The sequence below is a fragment of the Nanorana parkeri genome, unplaced genomic scaffold (genome assembly GCF_000935625.1).
Source record: "Nanorana parkeri isolate BGI_ZX_2015 unplaced genomic scaffold, ASM93562v1 scaffold692, whole genome shotgun sequence".
Lineage (NCBI taxonomy): Eukaryota > Metazoa > Chordata > Amphibia > Anura > Dicroglossidae > Nanorana > Nanorana parkeri.
In genome coordinates this window covers 14,075-39,693 of record NW_017306960.1, presented here as the reverse complement: position 1 = coordinate 39,693, position 25,619 = coordinate 14,075, and the positions used below count along the sequence as shown (strand labels likewise).

General features: G+C 44.8%; 1 protein-coding gene across 1 annotated transcript in view; it reads left to right on the top strand.

The window, feature by feature from the left end:
* The window catches only part of CMTM7 (CKLF like MARVEL transmembrane domain containing 7), a 45,798-nt gene extending 28,990 nt beyond the window's left edge, over positions 1-16,808 (top strand). The window contains exons 2-5 of the mRNA XM_018563760.1: positions 6,249-6,422; positions 9,431-9,529; positions 12,752-12,833; positions 16,577-16,808. Of these exons, the coding sequence (XP_018419262.1) occupies positions 6,249-6,422; positions 9,431-9,529; positions 12,752-12,833; positions 16,577-16,590 (369 nt within the window). The 3' untranslated portion in view covers positions 16,591-16,808. The remainder of the gene's footprint in view (positions 1-6,248; positions 6,423-9,430; positions 9,530-12,751; positions 12,834-16,576) is intronic.
* The last annotated feature ends 8,811 nt before the right edge of the window (positions 16,809-25,619 follow it).

Here is a 25,619-nt window from a genome sequence, read left to right as displayed (position 1 = left end):
GGGGGGGGGGTGTCCATCTCCATGCTGTAAACAAAAGATGGGGGAATCAAGAGTTCTTTCTTGTTCATACTGCGGGCTGAATGAGATAAAACGAACAGTATATGCTCGGCTTTATACAGTATAGCGCTTACATCAGCAGGTCTGTGTCCTGCAGTGTGCCTGTGGTGCCTATGGTGGTCTTTGCTGTGTTGGTTTAAAAAGTGTATTCTAGCCCAGCTCACTTAACCAGTTGACATCCGCGGTGTTAAACCCCCTTCCCATCCAGGCCATTTTTCAGTATTCAGCGCTGCGGGACTTTGACTGACATTTATTCCGTCATGCAGCGCTGTACTGAAATGAATTTTATACCCTTTTTTGGGGACAGATAGAGCTTTCTTTTGGTGGTATTTATTCACCACTGGGGGTTTTATTTTTTTACTATATTAAGGAAAAATTACCGAAATTTAAAAAAAAAAAACAGTTTCCCCTATATTAAATGATAAAACATTTATTATTACCCAATTTTTTGGTAAAATATAAAAGATGGGGTCACGTCGGGTAAAAAGACACTAAACATGTCAAGCCTTAAAATTGCGTGCGCGCGCGAAACCTCAAAAAACGATAATACCCAAAATTGGCCATAGGCGACGCTTTAAAAGCTGTTACCGCTCATCAGTTTAGTGTTATCAGTGATTGATGGCCCTAAAATGATTGCTCTCACTGCGACGTTCGCGGCGATATGTAACATGTGTAGCGCAATTGTAATTTTTGCGCGCTGGGGCACCGGACGCGTATTTACGTTTATAGGCGCGTAAACGTGGGGGTGGGGGAGTTAAACATTTTGGGGGGGTTTTTTTCCCTTTTTTTTTATATGTGACTTTTATTTTATTTTACTTTTTTATGTGTTACTTTTATTTTTTTTTATTTATATTTATTTTTTTGCACTTATTGTTATTGCTATTATATAGGGGGATAACAACCCCCTATATAATAGCAAAGGCACACTGACAGGTCCTCTTTATGGAGACATTAGGGGTCTCTAGGACCCCTAATATCACCTGTGGACCCCAAAAGAAGCTGATGAAGCAGAGATCTGCTTTATCAGCTTCTTCTCTCTGGCTATAGCAGCCAGATGATTGACAGGTGAATGCGGAAGTGATGTAATACACATCACTTCTGCATTCACAGCCCGGACGGAGATCAGCAAGGAGCTGATTGGGAGGGTGTGCCGCAAACGAGCACATATAGGCGATCGGTGGGCTACGGACCCGCTGATCGCCTACATGTGAAACACCCGGTAACGAGTGTGTGCAACGGTCGGGTCTTTTCTGCCCGTGCGTGCCCGCTAGGGTACGCGCGCGAACAGAAAAAAATGCCGTCTGGAGACGGCAACCCGCAAATGCAGCAGTGCCGTCCGTCCGTTTTTTTACTACGGGCGGACGGCAAGAGGTTAAGGGGGGCAGATGCATCGGTTACCTTACCATGCATACTGTTTAAAATGGTACTATCTACTTTTAAAAAAAAAGTTTACCAAGACCACCTTCACATTTGACTAGTGTGACTTGTGTTGTGGTGTATGATTGCAAGGTCCTTCCACTGCACCACAATTTACAGATGGCTGTGGCTGAAATGCACATGTGTCCTGGCAAGGTGTATTGGAATGCCATGAAAAAGAATGACATCATTACTGGCTTTCTGTGCTTCTCTATGCTATCCAGGCATATCATGTTTGTTGGGAGCGGCTGGCAGGGTGCTGTACATAGATGCTTGAAAACTTCACAGCAATTTGTCTCTGTATGCCTCCCAGAGCCCTCAGCCTTGATGCCAGCGGAGGGCTGTTCTGCTAATATTAAAATGCCTTGACAGGTGGGTTTCAGTCTGGAGGAGTGGGCGTTCCTTGTCAGTGTGAGGTAAATATGTTGCTGCCTTGGCATCTGTATCAGTGGGATGAAAGAGGGGAATATAAAGGCTGGGTTGGGAGCTCTTTGTGGTGCATTGACCTAAGGGGCTCTGTGTTACTCCAGCGGAGGGAGGGAGGTGTAGCGGCTAAAGTGTTTTTTTTTTGGTTCGAGGGTGAGCTCTGGGGCTGAATTTCTTCCCCTACCCCCTGTGTACTCACAGTTCCGACAAACTTTCTAGTGTGGTGTCCACCCAGAAATGCAGGCAGCTTCTCCTTCTTCTTGTCTCTGGTCATGTGATATGTCATATGTCAAGGGAAGACAGGAAGATGGAGGCTGGGTTCACACCTGGGCGTTTTTCAGCGCTGATCGAAGCGCAGAAAAACACTCTAGAAGTGAAATCCTATTAATTGCTATGGGCATGGTTCCCACCTGGGCGTATTTCAGCGCGTTTTGTCGCGCTGAAAAACGCCCTACATGCAAAATAATACTTGAGCTTCTTTGGGGCAGATTTCAGCGCATATCCATTGGACTTCTAAATAGAGATTTCGTAAAGGTGCGTCAAACGCGCGTTTTCGTGGACAGAATATCGCGCTAAAAACGCGCTGGCAAAAACGAGCATATTACGAACGCCCAGGTGTGAACCCAGCCGGACAGTCCGCCCTCACTGTCTGTCCTCAGCAGAAACCCCCTCTGCCTGCTCTCTTCTGCCCACAGTAGGCTGCCATTGAAGGGAGAAGAGAGCAGTGCCCTCCCTCCATTAGCTATCACAGCCCCAACTCTGCCTGACAGGACACTACAGTCAATCATTAGAAATCTGGAGAACCGAGCACAACACCAGGAGTAACCGAATTGAAAAGCCATCAGCTGTGGGTGAAAGCCGGCAAGTTTCCCGGTATGTTTCCGGGACTGCAACTGTGACAGGGCCCATGAGGTTATAGGATCTCTGCATGACTTCATTTCCAGCAGCACTCCCACATTCCATTTTACTGAGAATAAAGCAGACTTATCTGCATCCCATATCACTTCTAAGGGGCCACTTGTAGGTGAAATGCAATTTGTCCTTTGTGCAGATAACATGAAAGGTATGGATATGATAAATCATGTAAGTATGGCTATATTTTCTGCATCTAAAAATAATTCAATATATAACATATCAGAAAGATGATTGGACCTCCACAATTTAGTGTGGCATGTAGAAGTGGTCCTTGTTCATACAGCATTGTCTAGCCAGAGTCTTTAGGTAGACTTTTCGAGGTCAGCGCCTTTAGGTTATTCCACTCTGTTTTAAAATAGTCGTTCAAAAAGCTTTCACCCAGCTGTTACTGTGACAAAATGTGTGCCAGACATTACTGGAAATTGTTACTTCTACATGGGAGGATACCGTGCACAGGAAGCACAAGATGATTTGTTCAAACCACATATGTACGAGTCATTAAAGTTATATATTTTTCTAATGAATAACAAAGTTGTTGTTTTTTTTGTTTTTTTCAACCCTCCCTCCCATAATGATCAGATTGTGAAAAAGGTTGTGGTTGCATTTCTGACTTCTTTAAGATTTGTTTTACTGTAATTGTTTGTTCACTTCCTCCTGCAGGGACACATTTATACATTCATTTACTGCTATATTGTATTTTGTTTTAAGTTTTTAAAAAACTGTCATTGGGAGCGTCCACTTTTTCCATAGAGTGTTATACCTCCACTTGTAGCTCCTGTCAATCATCTGCTGAAATAGAGGGTAATAGACAAACCTAACTGGAAAGAGAATAGCTGATTGGCAAAGGACCGCCTACTTTCCGATTTATTCCACTTAAAGTGTAATTATAAACCAAATAAAATGTACATATATGATGCAGCCTGTCACAAGCAATAACTCTTTTCTGAGTCCCCCGTAACAGTTTCATTACCTGTTGATCCTGCTGGTACAGGGGTGTCAAACTCAATTTTATTGCGGGACGTATCAGCATTATGGTTGCCCTCAAAGGGCCAGTTGTATCTGTAAGACTAAATAAATCTATCTACTCTTCATCAAATGAAATAATTGCTTCTGCATTCGATTTATTACTGATTTTAGTAATAACTTAATAACTAGCTCTGAAAGTAGAAGTCTAGGAAAAATAATAACAATTAGTGTAATAGACTCTTAGGTGGCTGTGCAGGATCTATGGTGTGCTGTGCAGACTCAGGTGGCTGTGCAGGTTCTATGGTGGGCTGTGTGGGCTTTCAGGCAGCTGTGCAGGTTCTATGGCGGGCTGTGCTGATTCTCAGGTGGGCTGTGTGGGGTCTATGCTGTGCGGACTCTTAGGTGGGCTGTGCGGGGTCTACGCTGGGCTGTGCGTATGCTCAGGTGGCTGTGCAGGTTCTATGGTGGGCTGTGTGGGCTTTCAGGCAGCTGTGCAGGTTCTATGGCGGGCTGTGCTGATTCTCAGGTGGGCTGTGTGGGGTCTATGCTGTGCGGACTCTTAGGTGGGCTGTGCGGGGTCTACGCTGGGCTGTGCGTATGCTCAGGTGGCTGTGCAGGTTCTATGGTGGGCTGTGTGGGCTCTCAGACAACTGTGCAGGTTCTATGGCTGGGCTGTGTGGACTCTTAGGTGGCTGTGTGGGGTTTATGCTGGGCTGTGCGGACTCTCAGGTGGGCTGTGTGTGGACTGCGCTGGGCTGTGCGGACGCTCAGGTGGGCTGTGCGGGGTCTATGCTGTGCTGTGCAGGCATTCTATGGTGGGTCATGCAGAATCTCAGGTGGCGGTGCAGGTTCTATGGTGGGCTGTGCGGGCTCTCAGGTGGCTGTGCAGGTTCTATGGTGGGTTGTGCAGGTTCTGTGGTGAGCTGTCAGACTCTCAGGTGGCTGTGCAGGGTCTTAGGAGGGCTGTGCAGTCTCACCAGGGCTCTTGGTTGTTCTCGGTGGGTGCAGGCGGCATGGATCCACAGGAAGGAGGAAATGTGCAGCCGGCAGTGTAAACAGGCGCCATAATTCACAGGAAGGCTACCTGGACCTTGCTTGGGACCTCATCTGAAGCCTGACACCTGTTCACAGCACTGGCTTCAGTTTCAAATTTTAAAGCACCGGTATCGGCATTTAGTATCGGGACAATTTCACGAGTACTCGGTATCGGTGTGTCCCTAGTTAGTATATCCAAAGTGTTCTATCCTTGTTGCCGACTGCTGAGACAAGGTGGAGTTGGAGACGAGGGGGGTGGCACAACTGCTAGAGAGGTGTGAGGGCCACATGAAATAGCCTGGGGGGCCAGATTCGGTCCGCGGGCCTTGTGTTTGACACGTGTGCTACCTCCCTCTCCCCATGTGGTGACTTTCTGTATTTGTTCTACTTACCTTTTGTCTGTGCTGAGGAATTCCACTTCTTAGCCCTTGTTAGACTATGCTGTAAAAATCATCTACCAACCAGGGCTCCCTACTTCATTTTCTAATGATACAGGGCACTGACAGAACTACATGTACCATGAGCTATATATCTACAGACAAGGCTTACGAGAACATAGGACGTTTTTGTCTTCCAAGGACAACACTCTGACAGGACATATTCCCAGCACAGTGTTGTCTATGTAAAAGTGTATCTGCTGCAAATTTGCTAAACCTCATCCCTGCACAAGATACTGCTGACCACCTGCACTTCAGAACTTTACGGGATTTGTAAAATGTTTTGCTATTTGTCCAAAAAAAATCTAGAATACAGCATTTCATGTATAGGGAAGGACTAGCATTTTTGTGTACAGTTTCTTCATTTGTGCTTGGGAATAAAAACATTTTAGAAATATTTTTCTGTCTTTTAGTTTGGTGAATATGAAATATTGGAAGCTAGCAAGCCGACTCTAAGCTTCACCTATATGCCATTAACTGCTTTGCTGAAAAAGAACCCTTTTGTTTACTGAGGTCAGTAGCGTAATCTGAAATGTACACAGCCAGATGAATGATTCCTTCCCCTCCCTGCCTGCTGTCTTCAGATGGGGCCATATGGAGTTTTAATCTGAGTGAGAGTAAGAAGGCAATCGGCTTCTTCTTTGCTCGCTATTGTAAAACCCATAATACCCTGTCACACAATTGTCATGGGTGCATTTTGTATGTTGAGAGAAACAAAGTACAAAAAACAAATATTTTGTGCAGAGATACGTGCACCTAGTCTTTTGAGGTCCTCTTTACCCCGGTCCTGTAAAATGATATTGACAATAATATCACCCATATGTGGCAAAGCTATTTTATTTATTATGGAGAATTTATTATCACATATCCTTAAAATCTACAGTCTCCCCATGTGTGTATTGTATATTCATAGGGTGACTACTGATGTTATCATTATATAACCTATTATGTGTTGTAAGATGTTTGTCTAATGGTGGATTGTCTCTTTCCTTCCAGGTGTGCTTGCTGATCGCTTTCCTGTGTGTGAGAAGCTCGGTCTGGACAGACTACAGTGCATATCGCTATTTTGAAGTCATTACAATATGCTTCATGATATTAATACTTATCTTGTATGCTGTGTCCCTGTTCCGGATATACAGGATGCTGACTTGTGTGTCATGGCCATTGACGGTACGTACAAATATATCTGTAAAGAATTTCTTTCAAGGCAAACATCCGGAGGTCGAGGCAATTATTTAGCAATAATTAAAGTAAGGCCCCGTTCACATGTAGTGACTTATCGCGCGATTTCACGCATTTTTGCCGCACGATATCGCAAGAAGTCGCCGGCCAATGCTATTCAATGAAGCTGTCTTAACTCCATGTCGCGCGTCGCAAGTCGTTTCTACCGGACCCTTTTTTCGGCGGATTTTGTGCGATTTTGCTTTTTTTCTATGGAGCCCGACGGAGAAGGTCGCGCTATCCCGGCCGCTGCAAAGGTATGTCGCTACATGTGAACGGGGTCTAAAGGGTTGTTCCACCTAACACTCATAATTATGTTCCGAATGGAGCAGCGGTAGAGTGAGTGAATCAGCGGTTCCGTATATCTCTTGAGGACTCTAAAGTCATAATAAACTCTCAGGGTTCGTTCACACCATAGGCAGTGCGTTCCGGTCAGAATCCGGACCGGAACGCACTGCCCGCATTGGGGCCGGCTCACTTTTTTGCCGGGCTGGAGGGGGCGTGGCGGGCCATTGAAGTGATTGGCACCGTAACCACGCCCTGCGGCCGCAATGCGATCACCTGCACGGGATCGCAAGGCACATTGTGCCTGCCGTGCGTTCCGGTGCGATCACAAATGTGAGTCCGGCCGCAATGCGGGCAGTGCATTCCGTTCCGGGTTCTGACCGGAACGCACTGCCTATGGTGTGAACGAACCCTCAAACTTTGTTTCAGTAATGAATCCAGACCAAACAAATATACATTGCCCAGCAAATTATTTCTTTACAGTTTTGCCCAAACTGCGTTCACAACTAGGCGTTAGTGTTTTTGTACACGTTTTTGCCTAGTGTATTTTGCTGGGTTTTGCATTAGACGCGCACACACACAGACGCGCATCTATGAAAGACATTGTGGTCAATGGAGAAACGTGCAAAATGCTGGCGTGGCACTTTTTTGCCGGCTTTTCCATTGAAGTCTATGGGGCCAAACGTGCTGCAAAACTCCCCAAAGAAGCTCAGGAACTTTTTCCAGCGACAGGCGTTTTGCAGTTTGTGACAAAACCCCTAGGTTTTGATGGGGGCCAATAAAATTAATGGGAATTCATGTGCTGAGCGTTTTGTTGCACGTATTTGTGCGTGACAAAAACGCCTAGATGGGAATGGGGGCTTACAGTCATCATGTTTCCAAACATTTGGCTCCAACTCTCTCAGTTCAGCTTCCCTGAACATCCTGTCTAATTCAAGATCACAAGGGACAGCGCATTCTTCAGCAAGGGTCTGTCTACTAGCTTGGAGAAGGGACTGTGTCTGTGTGTTTTGTGGACACACACAGCTTACTAGTACACACAAGCATGGTTCCATAGGACCCTGCAAGGGAAAGGAGCCTCCCTAAAACAGGATATCAGGGCCAGTGCTCAGGGAAGCAGCTGATTCTGCAGGGAGCTAACACTTTTAAACATGAAGGCGCAGCATCCATTGTAAGTGATTTCATCAGCATTTGAAATAGCTGAAGGAGCTTTCGACTTTAATATCACTTTAAGTAATAAGGTGCTCAAGGTGGAGTTTCCAGCTCTGACCTTATCAACATCACCACAACTAATGTTTACTGGGGTAGTATGAGAAATCATAATCCTTCTAATGCATTCACCTTATTTAATGAATACATGAAAGTTCAGTAGGGAGATAGCCCCTCCTAGTGGCTTAAGGTCCCCACACACCTTACGATAATCGTACGATAATCGCGGGAAATCCCGTGATCGTACGATTATCGTAAGGTGTGTGGAAGCCGTGCGACCTCTACTACTGTAAGGTCGCACGACTTTAAACTTACGGACATGTTCGAAAACCCGCCGAGCATCGTGCGATGTTCGGCAGGTTTGTGGCATGTCCGTACGATAAAAGCCGGACGGGCCGGTGTGCGCAAGCGCACACTGCCCGTTCGGCATTGCGGTCATCGGAAGCCCGCCCCTCAGGGGGCGTGGCTTGCGATCATCGCAAGTACGATCTGCCTGTCCAAGATAGGCAGATGGTACGTGTACCTTACAACCATCGCAAGACATAAATCTTGCGATGGTTGTAAGGTGTGTGCCCAGCCTTAGGCTTTTGGGTGGAACTGGGAACTCATCGGGTGCAGAGACATAGCTGCCCCTATTATTGAGAAATACAAGAAGCAAATCAGTGAGTGAGTCTGTCAAGTTGACTCCCTCCTTATCGCCTCATCTCCACAACATAGAAAGTAATTGATCTGTAGTCCAAGGGAAGAACTCAGCGGGCTAAAAAGACTTTTTAAAATCATATAGGAAGAGTCCACGAGACACTGCCTATCATTGAGACATACAAGAAGCAAATCAGTGAGTGAGTCTGTTGGCATCTCTTCTGAAGTCCAAGGGATGGGTAGAGAGACTGCAGTTCATGATCTCTGGTAAGTGTATGTAGATGAACATTTCTTATTTGTTGCCCTTTGCTTTATTAAATAGATAATTAAAAGTGTTTTTCTATATTTGTTTGATAAGTGTAGAAAATTACCTGTTCATCATGTCATCTCTGTCCAGTGTCTCGCGGAGCTTCCTATATGATTTACAAAAGTCCTTTTTAGCCCACTGAGATCTTATCTTGGACTACAGATCAATTACTTTCCATGTTGTGGAGATGAGGCGATAGGGAGAGATTCAGCAGTTTAGCAAAAGTCAACTTGGCAGGGCTGACACTATTTCTTGTGATTTCAGTCCTCAGCGTGTTGTCAGCCTACAAGAGAAAATTAGGAGTTGAGTGCATTTTTGTCAGATCAGCAGGAATGTTTTGTGCTCGCAGGGTCTTTATATGTTATGAAACATGGGGAAATGTACGTTTATTGCCGAGATGTACTAAATATGTTTTTTCTATATTTTGCCCTGACATATGCTTTAATGAGAAATCAGTCGGTTCAGATAAGTATAAGAGATGCTCAGGTTCATTAAATGACAATTTCTTTTCTTTAAGGAGCTGTTACACTATGCCATCTGCACCATTCTTCTGCTCATTGGCTCCATTGTGGCTGCTGTGAAAAGTTATAGTGTCGGCGGATTAGTGGCTGGATCGGTAAGAGATGTATATATGATAACCTGCCATCTTTATTTACCCCTGGTGGGTACACCTGGTGGGCTGTGCTAGGCACTCTTTATAGGGAGCTCACCTTGGGGGGATTTCCTTGAGCATACTGTACATCAGGGGCATCCCAAGGCCGGGTGTCACCCGAAGCGGAGACCGGGTGACACCACGCAGTGACGTCATCACGCATGCGCGTGACGTCACCACACACGGTCATCTAATTGACACCTGCCGGTGGCCATCTTGGTGGTGGACGCCGGCAGAGAGAGGAGGGGACATTCACCTGGCAGCATGAGGTATGCCGCCGGGTCCCCTCCTCTCTCCTGCCACTCTCGAGCTCTCGGTCCATGGCCGAGTGCCTGACTTTTTAGAGGGGGTGACACCAAAATGACTATCAGTCATTTTAGTGTCACCCGGGTGCCACTGCTCTATATAGTCCTGAATTCATCCTTCTCGATGGGAATGTGCAGTGGTTTTGTACATATTGTCTTTCTTTATTCTTTTAGGTAGGTAAATATCAGAAAGAGTCAGGAAATATTGCATATTAATATTCTGTATTCTCTTTTTGAGCCAGCAGGTGGAGCTTTAGGCTGCTTTTACATGTTGTGCTTAGTATCCTTATCCCTTTGTTAAAAAAAAGTGATCTTTTTAGAACCAAAAAGTTCAAGATGACATGTATACGCAGATAACTAATTTAGAAGGCCGCCTTATTGGATGGGTAGCTCTATTTGAGGTTTTAATCAGACAAAGCATTAAAGTAGACACTTTCCGTTGTGCTGTCTCGTCAGATTACCCATAGTCCTTTGTCATGCTTCAAATATTTAAAGTAAAATGTAACCCAAATTATGAAAAAGCCCCTTAATGGGGATGAATGAAAGACACAAAAGTCTTAAATGCGGCTGGGTTGATTTAGACCTGTTGCACAAATCTTGCATTAACCTCTTGCCGTCCGCCCGTAGTAAAAAAACGGACGGACGGCACTGCAGCATTGGCAGGTTGCCGTCTCCAGACGGCATTTTTTTTCTGCTCGCGCGCGCCCCCTAGCGGGCACACACGGGCTGAAAAGACCCGACCAATACAAACACCCGTCACCGGGTGTTTCACATATAGACGATCGGCGGCTCCATTGCCCGCCAATCGTCTATATGTGCTCGTTTTTTCGGACCCCTCCACCCCCCGCGCGGCCGCCGGTTTTTTGACCCCTCACCTTGAATCCCGGGATCCGCTGCCCCATCTGCGGCCCAGGACCGGCTCGGAGGGCGTCAGGAGGAAGAGGACGAGAGATCAGCTCCTTGCTGTCTCCCTCCGGGCTGTGAATGCAGAAGTGATGTGTATTACATCACTTCCGCATTCACCTGTCAGTCATCTGGCTGCTATAGCCAGAGAAAAGAAGCTGATGAAGCAGAACTGGTTAAACAATTCCAGGCATGCGGACTGTGTAATACCATAACCCGGTGGCTAAATGTTATTTCACCATATCTTGGATGGCACATCTGCATCTATATCTATAAATACATTCATAATGTGGGACAAGAGCCCAAATCCATGGGGAAGCCTGTTTCAGCAACAGCTGTATAAGGAGGGAATTCCCCTGACTTTCCAGAGATCTCCTCTCCCTTCCTGTTGCATCTCTGGTACAGGAAGTTAAGCCAATTATCCCCAACAGGACATGGAATGCGTGGAATATGCTGGCAGTGGTTTTAACCCTACCTTACTCTATCGTTATCGCAGGCGTTATTCGGGTATTAAGCAGCCACTGGAGCAGCAGCTGCCGAATACAATAGCCAGCACTGGGGATTCCTCCATCCACCTGTTTAGCATGGATAGGGGTATCAGTGGATTTGTTCAATTGTTGGATTCATCTGTATGTTTCCCCTGGACTTTAGCTATATTTATTTTGTTTGTTTGTTTCTAGCCTTTATTGTGTCTTTTGTGCATTCTACAGGTTATCTTTCTAATTATAAAACTTGTAAAACCGATCAGTAAAAACTGAATGAAATGCAGCCATCCTCAGGTGAAGGAAAGTTCAGCGCTGGCCCTCTGCTCTTCCTTCATCAGCCACTTTACCTTAGTTTAGCTTAGAGAGTAGTGGGGAGAGGGTGTGGAATAGATGACGTGTACATCAGGCCTCAGTTACACTTTCAGAGGTCATTTCTATGTCTTCTGTGTGTGGCATATTACTGGACAATCTGGCTTGCTTGGTGAGCTGACCAAAAAACACATAGGGGGGAATTTATCACAACTGGAGTAGACAAAATTGGGAGCAGCTGTTCACGGCAACCAATCAGCATCCACCTTTCATTTTCAAATCTTAACTGAACAAACTGAAGAAAGAAGCTGATTGGTTGCCATGGGCAACTGCTCCAGATTTTGTGTGCTCCAGTTTTGATGAATTCCCCCCATACCGTTTAAGGTTGAACTCCAGAGAGGTGTAAAATGTACAAATGATTGCAGCTCTGTGATCACGAATACATCAGTAAAGCATGAAAGGGAAGTAGCTGAATTCCACCAGTCCCAGTGCGTTCCGGCACGATTTTGGTGCTGGAACGCACTGGATCCCATCCTGACCGGCTCACTGCATTATGCATGCACTATTTTTTCTGACTGCACCGGTCGGGAACGCAGGCATTAAGCGTAGTTGTGTTGCCATTGACTTCAATGCACCGCCACACCCGTCCCACCCCAGAACACAGTGAGCTGGCCGGGATACGATCCAGTGCGTTCCGGTCCCGAATCGTGCCGGAAAGCACTGGGGCTGGTGTGAACTAGCCCTTAGTATCAGCTTTTGGCAGTCTACTGTACAGCATAGCTCAGAAAGGGGGAGCGAGGAGCAGCACAAGGGCACCAATCAGATGTGCTGCAATACATGGAGCATGCTGATAGGTGAGGAGAGAAAGATGAGCTCAGCAATGTGCTTCTTCTCCTTTCACTGTCCAGTCACAAGGTGGGAGTTGAGAGGAGACGTGAAAGTGAAACTGCATCAGAGAAAGATCAGGTCCCCTCTTCTGCCAAGCAGGGCTGCTAAATCTCAAGACTAGACAAAAGTACAAATCCTAGCTCTGGTATACATAGGATTTAGCTGGTCGCCTGGAGTGTAATTATAAAAGGAAGAAGCAGTGTAAATAGAACAATTGATGTTACATTTGTGGCTGAGGTGGGTTGTAGTTGTACAGGAGCTGGACGGGTCTATTAGTAATGTCCTTCATCTTTCAGATCTTTGGATTCATAGCTACGTTCCTGTGTACCGTGGGCATGGTGCTATCATATAAAGTCAAATTTGTCACCCAGTCAAGCGGTAAGTTGTGTTTATGAAAAACAAATGGGGGTGCAAGTGTATTAATAACCAAAACTTTTGGGGGGGTTGGGGTTAGGAGAGGGGGGTAGATAGAGTGGAGAATGGACAAGTTCCTGTTGGTTTTTTTATTGTGTTTTTGCCGTTCGTGTCCCACTAGAAAGAATTCACTTCACTTTGTGCCCCAGAGACACAACAGGAAGTGAGGGGATATCTGTGAATACTGGAAGATTTCCCACCAATTTCTGTGCCATTGACAACTATAACGTTTTGGATTTCTCATCAATTTTATGGGCCGGTGACCATAGACAAGCGTGTAGGGTGTGCCTGGGCACACCCTAATCACCCCAAGCGCAATACCGAAACCACAACAGCGGACACCGTGTTAAGTCACTGAGCTGGTGTAGAGATCACAAAGATTTGATTGGCTCGGTGATACAGAGCGCAGCAGCACTTGCCACATTCCTCACATAACAGCTGCAGTCCTTGGTGCCTGGGAAGCTGCGAGGGAGTGTGGCTGCGGCTTCCCATCCAATCAGGAAGCTGGACGGGTGGTGACATGACCACCTGCCAGGCTCCCTGCTTCCTGCACCTCAGCTGGAAGAGGTAAGTGACAGAAGAGATGGGAATCTGGGATGCCTCAGGTCTGTGTGTGTATGTATTATATACAGGGCTCGAAAATCCACTCGTCTGTGACGAGCAGACAGTGGAGCCCGACAAGCAGCTTCCGGGCCGGCCGTTGTAATTACACGGCCGGCCGGGAGCTTTACAGTCAAGCGATCGAGCGTCTCGAGAGATGCTCGATCGCTTGTATCAGAAGCTGTCACTGCCGTTGCCGGTCCCGAGATCCGCTGTGCCCGATGCGGCCGGGACCGGCATGGCTCTGTGACAGGAGATCAAAGGGAGTTCAGTATACAAACTCCCTTTTGATCTCCTCTCAGTCCCCGAATGCAGGAAGTGATGTATATTACATCACTTCCTGCATTCAGTGTCACTCTCCAGCTACATTCACCCAGAGTATCCCCATCCCCTCACTGATCTGACTACCCGGCGCCTGTCAGCTCCCGTTACGTACCGCCTCCCGAAAACTGCCCACAGCTGACGGGACAAAGGTTATATAAAAAATGCAAAACAACTGTTGTAACAATAAAAAAGCAGCATTCTATGTTCCAGTGCTGGTCCTCTTCCTGATCCTCCAACCCACTTCCTGTTAGCCCAGTGCATCATGGACATGCCTGGTGGGGGGTCATTATCACATTGCCCTGGGCTCACAGCACAATTCTGAGGTCTGTGAATCATCAAGGACCATCCCGTCCCGGTTAAGCAGGACCTGTGCATCATGTGACTGGCCAGAAGACATTTAAAAAGAAAGGTGTATGTACAAAATACAATCCCAAAAATCCATGGTGGGTGGGACTTGTAATACCCTTGGGTATCATTTGGTAAAAACTTGTATTATTTCTACAGTACCTAGAGGCAGCCTTGCCTCCTCATTACAGTGTGCTGGCCAATACTGCTTAGAACCACAGCACAATGGGCGCACCTCCAAAATGTGTGTGGAGAGCTGCAATATATAACAAAGAGCTTACACAGGGCTAAGGACTCTCTTCCATCTCCTTGATTAGCTAGACCAGGGGTAGGCACACTTCGGCCCCCCAACTGTGATGAAACTACAAATCCCCCCATGCATCTGCCGTTGAGAGTCATGCCTGTGGCTGTCAGAGTCTTGCAATGCCTCACGGGACCTGTAGTTGCACCACAGTTGGAGGGCCAGAGTTTGCCCACCCCTGGGCTAGACCAACCACCAGCACTGTCACATGAGAATAACGGGAGTGAGTCACATGTTCCTCAGCCTGTAGAAGCCCTAACCTGTTTCTTTGCCCTACATGGGGAAAACACATATTTATCTTTAAAGCCAAACTCCCGGATAAACACTGATGTCTGATTACAAGAGTCATGTGTATTCTTTCTTGGTGCACTCTCTGTGTTCATTCCAGATCTGTGCAGTGACCATGTGTGAAACTTTGCCTCTGTGCAGCAGTGACGTGCGGTACCTCTTGTTCCGGGTGAGGCATTCCCCAGCCTTGCCCCCAACACGTCTGCCCTGCCGACCGAAGCTCCGCCCCTGCCGACCGAAGCCCTGTCCCCCACTGGACGAAGCCCTACCCCCAACCCGTCCCCAAGCTGGTGTAAAGGAGAAAGGGAGGAGCCTCCCTGTCCCTCACTTGCTTGTCATTGCTGAGGCATCGAGATTGATGGCCTCAGTGGGTTTTTTTTTTCCTTTTTTGATTGGACAGCTTGGACCAATCGCTTTGCCATTGGTCCAAGCCATCCACAGAGCTCACGCCTCTAACACAGAGTAGAGGCTGTGACAGCTCTGGCTTCAATAGTTAGGTTACACTACTTGTCAAAAGCCAGATGCAGCGCCACCTGTAATTAACAGGCAGCGCTCCTCCATGACAGGTTACACAGCGGGGAGGATTTCCCTGCTGTGTAACCTGTTAGATGCCGATCTGAATGGAGAAAAAGCTGTCAGCTTCGTTCATGAAGCTGACAGCTTTTTCCTCCATAATTCTAGGTGAGGCTCCGCCTCATCCGCCTCCCCTGATCGCACGTCCCTGCTGTGCAGGAGCTCTGTACTATAAAGACCAGTCACTGGTACTCTCTCCATGTGCAGGCTGTTACTGGTCTTGTATTTTCTGTTGACAGCTTGTAGCGTGTGGAGCCTGCCGGGCCCATCCCACAGCTCAGCTCTCTGCACAGGTCATGTACAACACAGTGATGATGTCACCACTACATTTCTATGGTTATATCTGGGTTTGGAAAGGTGATGGGTGCACACAAAGTAGATTTATATCTTCTGTGGCTATTGAATTTTCTTTGTGCCCAGTTTTCATCTTTAAGGCTGTGCATGTGCTGTTAGCTGACAAGAAAAGGGAATAAAAGACTCCCAATGTAGGTGAAGAAACAGGTTAGTAATTAAAGCAGAACTCCAGCTCTATATATATATATTTTCATTGGTCCAGGTTGGCACAATGTAAGTATATACTGAATGTGTGTGTGTATGTATGTATGTGTGTATATATATATATAAAGGTGAAACTCGAATAATTAGAATATCGTGCAAAAGTAATTGCAGTAAGTGCTGCAAAAGGGGCCCAAACCAAGTACTGAGTACATATGCATGCTTGTACTTTTCAGAGGTCCGATATTGTTCTATGTACAATCCTTGTTTTATTGATTGCATGTAATAATCTACTTTTTTGAGGTTGTGGATTTGGGGTTCTTGGGGCTTTCATGAGCTGTAAGCCATAATCATCACAATTATGACAAATCACGGCTTGAATTATCTTGCTTTGCATGTAATGAGTCTATCTCATATATTAGTTTCACCTTTAAGTTGCATTAGTGAAATAAATGAACTTTGCACGATATTCTAATTATTCGGGTTTCACCTGTATATATACTGTATATATATATAATTAGATCTGGAGTTCTATGCTAATTTGAATGTATTTAATGTAAATGCCAGCTTTGAGCTTTGAAAGAAAAAAACATTACACTCTGTTCCACATGAAGTTTTGTTAAGGTGTAAGAGGGTTCTTGTTGAGCTTTGCACAGGGCTCTGCGGCTTTTAGTTGTGTCTCTGTTTTGCCAACAATCGGGTTCCTTCACGGTTGGCTAGCTTCATTTCCTCTATGGCAGTATGTATACGTGCTAATATGTCTCATGTTTCTGATTTTCAGGTGCCTCGGTATGAGTGGCCAGATATCTTAGTATTCCAGAGATGAAAGGAGGTGAACCATGAAAGGTGTTGGCGCTATTAGTGAACAAACAGAATTTCCTTCATGATAAATGTGATGTAGGATCTGAAGACTGAGGGCAGCTACCTGAGTGTAAGTGAGGAATTCATGTAGCAGCTGTCACACTGCATAGAAGCCCTTCCAATGTAGCACGTTGGTGACTTGATGGCGAGCTTTTCCAGGACACCATGTGATTAATGATGGAATTCATGGAAGGGGGATTTTCTTCTGAACTCTGCGCCTTATCACTTCCAGTCCTTTGAGTGTCATACTGCCGACCAAAGACACAAACATTGCACACCACCTTTTCTACAAACCCCAAAAATGCCATTTATGGACCAAGAAAAACAAACACGATAACTTGCAATTGTTACTTGAACCAAAGGATGGTTCCCAAAGCAGCAACTGGCCGGAGAGCAAATGCAGAATAGCTGTATGAGACTTGTTTACATGTCAGTGATTCATTGGAACAGTATTATACATCCCTCCTGTAGACCCTGACAGAAGGACGTAGTTTGCTCAGCACTGTGTATCATAAAAAGATTACATTTGTTTTTAAATAAAATACTGTTTTCACCATTTTTTCGTCCTTTAAAGCTTATCAGCAGTGCTGACCTCCTGCAGCCTCCTTACAGCCACTTCCTGTCCACATGCATGTGCTCCGGTAGTGGCTGCATTTCTCAGGCCTATCACATTGGACCAGTTCACAACATGTTGCATAGCCCCGAGGACACAAATTTGACTGATGTACGGCCAGCTTAAAGTGACACTAAACAGTTAAACCGTAAGGGCTTGTTCACACCACTTACAGTGCATCCCAGCGTGGTTAGCTGCTGGAATGCACTGTATCGCATACTTATAAACTCCCCCCTGCGTTCTGGGGCAGGAGGGGGGCATTGAAGTCAATAGGCCCCCGCAGCCACGCCCCCCGCCAGCACCAGAACACGTGGCACAACAATGCCTGCATTCTGGTCTGGTACGATGGCATAAAATACATGCATGCACTATTTTTTGCAATTGCACTGGACCGGAACGTACCACATGTGCTGGCAGGGGGGGTGGCTGCGGGGGCCTATTGACTTCAATGCACAGCCACACCCCAGGACGCAGGGGAGAGTTTAGTACAGTGCGTTCCAACAGCTAGCCGCACTGGAACGCTGTAAGTGGTGTGAACAGGCCTTAAAATGACATTCAAATACCTTTTAACTATTGATGAAAATGTATCTTATCTGTAGATCCTCAAATCATCTCTGACTCCATGCTGACACTGTCCTTCCTTCTGGAGGGTGGCTACTTTTGTTCCCCATGGTCCCTGTGTGTGTTGTAAAGTAGTCACCGCTCCAAGCTCGCTCCTGTGATGGACTACAATGTCAATACAAATGAGTAAACTAAATGTGAGATTGTAGTCCATTAATGAGCTTGGAGCGGTGGCCACTTTACAACACACACAGAGACCATGGGGAAGAAAAGTAGCCACCCCCCAGAAGGAAGGGCAGTGTCTGCACCAATTCAGAGATGGTTTGAGGATCTACAGCCGAGTGATACACAAATAAGATACATTTTTGTTAATAGTTAAGGTACCTGGATGCATTTTTAAGATTTACCTCCTGAATTTAATGTCACTTTAAGAGTTTACATCAGTCCAAGGAAAAGAATGGCAGTCAGTCTTGCAGTACCTAATAGCAGAGGAAGATCTGTAACAACAACAAGAACAGAGCGAGGGCTCACAGACCTCATGTAATAAAAATGACACATTTATTATAATAAAAATTGATATTGCACTTGCAAAGGCAGCAGGGAAGCAGCTCTTACAGTATAGACTGAAGGTCCAGCATGTTGAGTTCGCTCTGCGTGGCTAGCGGCAGGGATGAGGATCTGATCTTCTCGTCTCAGCTTCAGGCAAAGACTAAAGAACCTGCTTCCTTTTGTAACTGAGTGGCGTCCTTTGTTACTGAGAAGCACCTCAGGTCTTTTTTACTATGGCAATGCATTTTAGGGGTCACGGGCCCCCTTTTAAGCCTATTTTTTTCTGATACCAAGATACCAAGCTATGTATGGTGGTACTAAGGTCGGCATTGCAGTGACATTAAAGGAGAACTATGGGGTCAGGGTTTTTCCCCATAGTTCTCCTAAGGGTCACAGGAGAACACAAACTAGCGTCCTTCCCTCACCCTAAGCTCAGTATACCGCGAGCTGTAGCTGAGACGACACAGCCTGAGCGGATCCCGACAATACTATCTGGATCCACCCAGCTGCGTGAGTGACAGCTGGCTCCGCCTATCTAGAGGCAGAGCCAACTCTGCCTGTTCATAAACTTCTTTGGAATGTACACTAAACTGCATGTGCAGCTAAGTAAAGATTCTCGGCATGGGCAGGAGTTCCATCTTTTCAAAGGATAAGAAAGAACAGAAAATACTGACTTTTTAGGCACCACCATGACCACTTCAATTTGTATATAAAAATAGATTTAATGTGTACATTGTTTGTTACATATATACCATGTTTCCCCGAAAATAAGACACTGTCTTATATTTTTTGGGGCTCAAAAAAATACACTAGGTCTTATTTTCGGGGTAGGTCTTTTTTTTTTAATGTACAACAATCCACACTTATTCATGTAAACAAATATGGTGGTCAGGGCAATCTGGGGTGCCGTACCTTTCCAAGAGCAATTTGGTAACCAATCGCTGGCCAGAATGAGCGAAGCGCGCTTTCACTATTGATTCCTCAAAGGCGCCTTTGGTATCACTCCGCCTGTGACAGGAGCCGGCGCTAGAGGAAGCATCGGCTTATGCGGCTCTGCTCGCTCCGGTGCCGCCTCGCTTCTTCTAGCGCTGGCTTTGTTGGCACCGCGACTCTTCAAGTTCCCCCTTATGCCACCACCGGCCCTGGGAATGGTCCCAACTAGGTCTTATTTTCGGGGTAGGTCTTTTATTTTAGCAATTCCCAAAAAAAGTACTAGGTCTTATTTTTGGGGTAGGTCTTATTTTCGGGGAAACAGGGTATAGCAAGGTTAAAATCACCAACATATATAGTATTTTCTGTCCTTTCCTATCCATTGATATTAGGATGTGGCACGGTCCAAACTTCTATGCATTCTTGTTATTCCATCTTTTCAAAGAAGATGGTCGATGATCCCAAACCTGGAAAAGATGTGGTGATGTGGTTTTGTGCTTTAAAACTGATATAGTGGTAACATTAAAAAACATATGGAACTGATCAAATGAAAAACACGTTACACGGTCAGAGCATAAATGATACTTAAAATGAAAACTTGGAAGTCTGTCAGATACGAGGATAATAATATATTCTGGCCACTAGGTGGAGACATAATACTGCTTATATAGAGACCTGTAATAATCTGCCTCTGAATCAGATGCATTGTAACAAACCAGTATCCAATAAGTCATGGAAATTATTGGTTCACGGACGGAACTAGAGGGCGCTGTGGACTAAACGGTAATATACAGGGGTACAAGTACTCCTAATAACGAGATGACGCGAGGATCTTTACACCCACACACACACACAATGGGTTGGACTTGATGGACATATGTCTTTATTCAACCTCAAATACTATGTAACTATGTAACTATGTAAATTGAAAATATAATTGATCGGTAAACTAAGGGTCATGTGACACGGGCCATTTTGTAGCGACGATATGTGGCTGATACCAATCTCTCTGCTTATTTCCATGTAGCCGGCTACACTGCTCACCTATGCAGCTTCAAACTCCCTGGTGTGCCACGGTCATCAGCAGCTACACTGAATGACATGAGCAACTACTAAAGCTGTTGATTGTTAGCTCCAAACACTGCAAAAAGTCAGCAATGGAGATACACATCGCTTGGAATTTCAGCAACACAGACCTGTCCCGGAATGCAATTCATTTTTCCTTTCTAGCAACAAAAAAGCAAAGAAGAGTGAGAAAAGAATGTAGCTGCTACACGTCACTGCTACAAAATCACCACCGTGACATGGGCCTAATACAACAAAGGGATACAAAGACATGACCAGTAACGTGTTGTCAGAGTAGCCAGTCCAATAGATTGAGCCCGATGAAGGGACACAGAGTGGACCGAAACGTTGTCTTCTTTGCGACATGATGTAGATCTGTCAATAAAGATATTTTTGGCCACTTTACTCCGGTGTGCTGGTGACATATTCTATCGCCATAGTACCAAGGACGCAGAAGGTGTATGCACTCTCCTGCCCGAGGTGCTTCTCAGTAATGAAGGATGCTGTTTGGTTACATCAGGAAGCAGGGCAGAGTTTGTCATAGGCTGACAACTGCTAGATCAGATCCTCAGCGATGACACTAGCCTTGGAGAGTGGGCTGGAACTGCAGGAGCTAAAAGCTATACTGAAAACGCTTCTTCCCTGCTACGTCTGTGAGTGCAACAAGGGTTACATTGGACCATGTGTGTGTAATGTACATTGCCACAGCTGCTTATAGACAGGGTGACAACGAAAGAATAGAATTGGTAGACGGGGAAGGAGTGTTGTCACCCTATAACCTGTAAGCATGTGAACAAGGACCTTCATGGCAGGATCACCGGGTAGTCATTTAATACAAATTGCAGCAATAAAAAAAGAAATATGACATTTGAAATGACCTTACATGTTCAAGCTTATATGAGATCTTAGTATTTTATGTTAGTATATTGTATAGCTGCATATTGCTTCAACAATTCACATCTTGGGTTGGGTTAGAGGAAGCCTATACTATGGGCAGTATGTTGACGTCCACTGCTGACTTATCTGTCTTGATTTAATGATAAAATAATAACTTCATATCTCAGTTATTGGCCCAGAACATGCATGTAAATAAGGGGTGCTGATTGTACTTTCTGTATACTTGGTCAGTGACTCAGAAAGTATTATTGGCAGTGACAACCTGATCTCTCTTTGTACCAGTTTCTTAAAGGAGAACTATGGGGTCAGGGCTTTTCCCCATAGTTCTCCTTAGGGTAACGTGAGGACACAAACTAGCGTCCTCCCATCACCCTAGGCTCAGTATATGGCAAGCTACAGCTCGCGGTATACTGAGACGCCGCAGCTGAAACGGATCCCGAAACGCGTAGACGTTACACACACAATGCTTGGAGCAAAACCTTAAGAGACACATCTTCACCAAATACCGCGGATCCTAGCGGAAAACAAATCCTTTTGGAAACAACAACATACGGACCCCTTGGGAATCCAAATTCCTCGTACACATGCACATGCACTAAGGACTAACCCTCTGGGCCGACCCATTCATTTAAAACTAACGAAACCTTCCCCTCAAAATGGAGAGGTAATGGAGAGGTAAGCTAAACAATACGCAAAAAGACTGACAACTGGATACGTGAGTTCTTTTATCTTTGTTCTTTTGAAAGAAAAACTACTGTCATAATAAGGAAAAATGAAATTTCGGATTAATCGAGTGAAATTATAATCCTAAATAGAAAGTGAAAAAGCATGCTCACATTATAGTATTTGCCACGAAACCATATTGATTACTAATTGCTAACTAGCGGCAACAGTCTCAGCTGCCTCCATACAAAGGCATAGCTTACCTCCGAATTCCTTCAGGGGACCTATGAAAGTCTCTAACTAATCATAGGTGATCGGTCCCACCAGGGGAAAGATACTGATCAAGGCAAGGTAGTGGTTAATCTTACCACCGGTACCTAACAAGAAGGACTAAACACCCAAAACCATAAGTAGGAAGCCCAGAAGGGAACCCATAGGGGGAAGCTATTTAAGACATTAAATATACTTGGTAACCAAAAGGAGAAGATTGACATATAGGAAAATCCGACGGAGGTGATGTAGAACACTTGAATTTAAACAGCTCCAGCTAAAGCAAAATAATGATCAGTTCATGCTGCTTCATTTTTGTTTTTATTGGTCAACGAAGAAAGATTGGCCTATGTTTGTGATCCATTTTGCTATACTAAATAAAAATTTTTTTATAAATCGATAACGATGGTCCGTCCCGATATCTGAATTAACCCTTGGACAACCTACAAGTAGTAGGCGGCCCGAATCCCTTCTTTTTTTGTTAGACTTCCTAAAATGTCAGCAAAAGGTGTTAATTGGCCTCAACTCTTACATTTCAGTTTTGGTCTAATGGACCTTTTGTACACCATGGACACCTCTGTAAGAGTGCAGCATTGCCTATGTGAATGTAATGTATCTATGATGGTGCATTTGTGTTTTCATCACCTACATTGCTGCCCATTATGCTCCCTGTGCGCCATTGTTGATGGGCCCAGTATGGAAAATTTCCAAGGACAGATCAGCAGTCCATCCTGGGGAATGCACTATAAGGCAATGGTCAAAGTGACAATGAGGACTTGCATCAACTGCATTCATTACCACAAGTTCTGCAAGATTTTTTGATCCAATTATGGAGCCACAAGGAAGTAAAGGTGGTTCCCACGCAGTGCGCCGCAGCCTGGAACACACACGGACTGCCTGCAGCACACAGAGGTGGCCATTTCAAAGGAAGCCACAGATTTTCACATAAAGCACAGTTATCCTTGCTGCCTCCCTAGACAAACATAGCCCATCCCATCCCCTGCATCAGCTGCATACGTACCTGAATCCCAAAGCTGCGGCCTTGGGGGGGGCGGGGTATGTTATAGGGTATTGTTGGAACTCTGTTGTAAGCTGTGCCCCTGAGTGTTGGAACTCAGGTGATATCTGTGTACTGATGTACTGTGTGTGTCTTTATATGAAAATCTAATAAAAACAATTTTTTTTTTAAACAGTGTCTCCAGGAGGGTGTATGGAAAGGGAGAGATTATTATGCGGGATGTGTTCTGTCTCTGGGTATGAGTCCTTTGTGGATTAAGCATTAGATCTCAAGCAGAAGAATGAAGAATCTATATTCTAATGCATAGAATGCCGTTACATTTCACTTTTATATTTCTTTAACTTGTAAAAACTTTTTGTCAGTGAATCTAAGCACAAAATACGTACTTTCTCCTTTTCTGTTCAACCAAAATGTGAAATGTCTCTTTCTATGCATATGCTGTATGTATTGTATCTTTCAATGTTGATTATAAATGTGTTTTTTATTACATACAAATGATGATTGTGCAATTTTATTTGATATTTTCTCAGACATTTTGGATGCCGATTGTACTTTGGTTCTGCGCACCTCCCAGTTTTAGAGAAAATAGGGACAACAGTTTTTGGACCAAAGCAGGGCCTCCTTCAGAAACACTGTTGAAAATTTTGATTAGGACATGACTTGAGTGCTTTGGCCAATAAAAAATAGTAAATCTCTTATTTAAGCACTCAACAGAGTTCAAACTTACAAAGAAAACCTATGTGAGTCCATAAAATAATTTTACTGTCCAAAGTGCTTGTATATCACAATTACAAAGTCTCTGATGAAAGGGGGTTGGCGCCAGAATCGCGTCAGCCATTTGCAGTGTATACTGTGGATTCTTACCTGTTGATGCTGATGGTGTCTCTTGGATGTTATATTCGTCTTACCTCCATTGTCCAGTGAAAGTTTATATGTGCATGTGAGTTGTCATTTCACGGTGGTGAGTACCATTCCTGTTTGATATATAATACACATCAGTACATACTACCATTAAGCCATGGTGGGTAAAACGCGTTAGTGGGTGGTGCTTAGATGGAGAAGAAAATATGAACTCGAAATGATTCTCCAAAAATATTTATTCTGAGTGGTGATGGGACCGTTGCCTGTTTTTTTTTAAATGAAACCTTGTGGAGAGAGAACAAACTCGTGTTGTCTGCACCGGAGTTCCCAGAGCTATTTGGAGATCAGATTGGAGTTTGGGAGCAGAAAGACCGTATACATTCTGCTTAATGTCAATACACGATTCACAAGGTCAGTGGACTCTGTGTTCGTTGCCTTTTGAACTTCTGACCAGTTTGCGCTTGTGTGCTGCGTTTAAGCACCTTAGCACATGTACAGTGCTAAGGTGCACACACAACAGCATGCAACATTTTACAATACACACAGGGGGGGATTTATCAAAACTGGAGCAGACAGAATCTGGAGCAATTGCACATGGCAACCAATTGGTTTCTCTTTTCAGTTAAGATTTGAAAATGAGAGATAGAAGCTGACTGGTTGCCATGGACACTTTCTCCAGACTCTGTCTGCTCCAGTTTTGGTAAATCCCCCCATTGTCTTCTGAGCATTTTAAACATAATCCAATCCTGCAATATATAATTGGGGGTTGTCAGGAGACCCTTGGCTGCATTTCTTCTGGAGTCTCATCATTTCCTTATAATCACGTTATTTGATCATGCAGAAAGTTTGCAGTTTCCAGGCATTACGTTTGCTAAAATTAGTTTTTCAATTGGCAAGAAAAAGCTTACACATAAGTAAGTCTCGTGTGTGGACACATATTACGCTGTCACAGATACTTTATCACATACTACCTATGACTGGAAAACCCAAAGAAAACTTCTTCTATAGAGCAACCGATTCAGTTACTAAAACATAACTTTTTTTTTTTGGTAAACATTTCTAACCATAACAATGTCAGCAGAAAGGAGAAGTGAAAGGTAAACTGTAAAAGCTAATAATACGGTCCCCACCACCACCACCACACCCCAATATAGAGTGCACCTACATACTTCCTTTTTTCATCACGCTAATGTTCAGAAAAAAACTCTGAGGTAAAGATAAAGTCCGTCTCAATGATCTGCCTGTACATTTTCACTATGGGCCTGTTTGTATGTATTACTTTATCTTAGGTAATAACAATGTTTTTGGGAGGAAAACAACTAGGCTTTCTTTTTGGCAATATTGTTTTTACCCAAAAAAAATAGAAAACACACAAAAAATATTTTTGTGTGTTTTCTATTTGTGTTTTTTGGTAAAAACAATATTGCCAATTCAGACCATCATTAGGTTTTCTAACAGGGTTATTCACTAAATGGTGAAGGGTTTGGAGAAGGCAGGAGAAGTGGAGAGGGGGGGGGGGGGGGGGGGGAAAAGAAC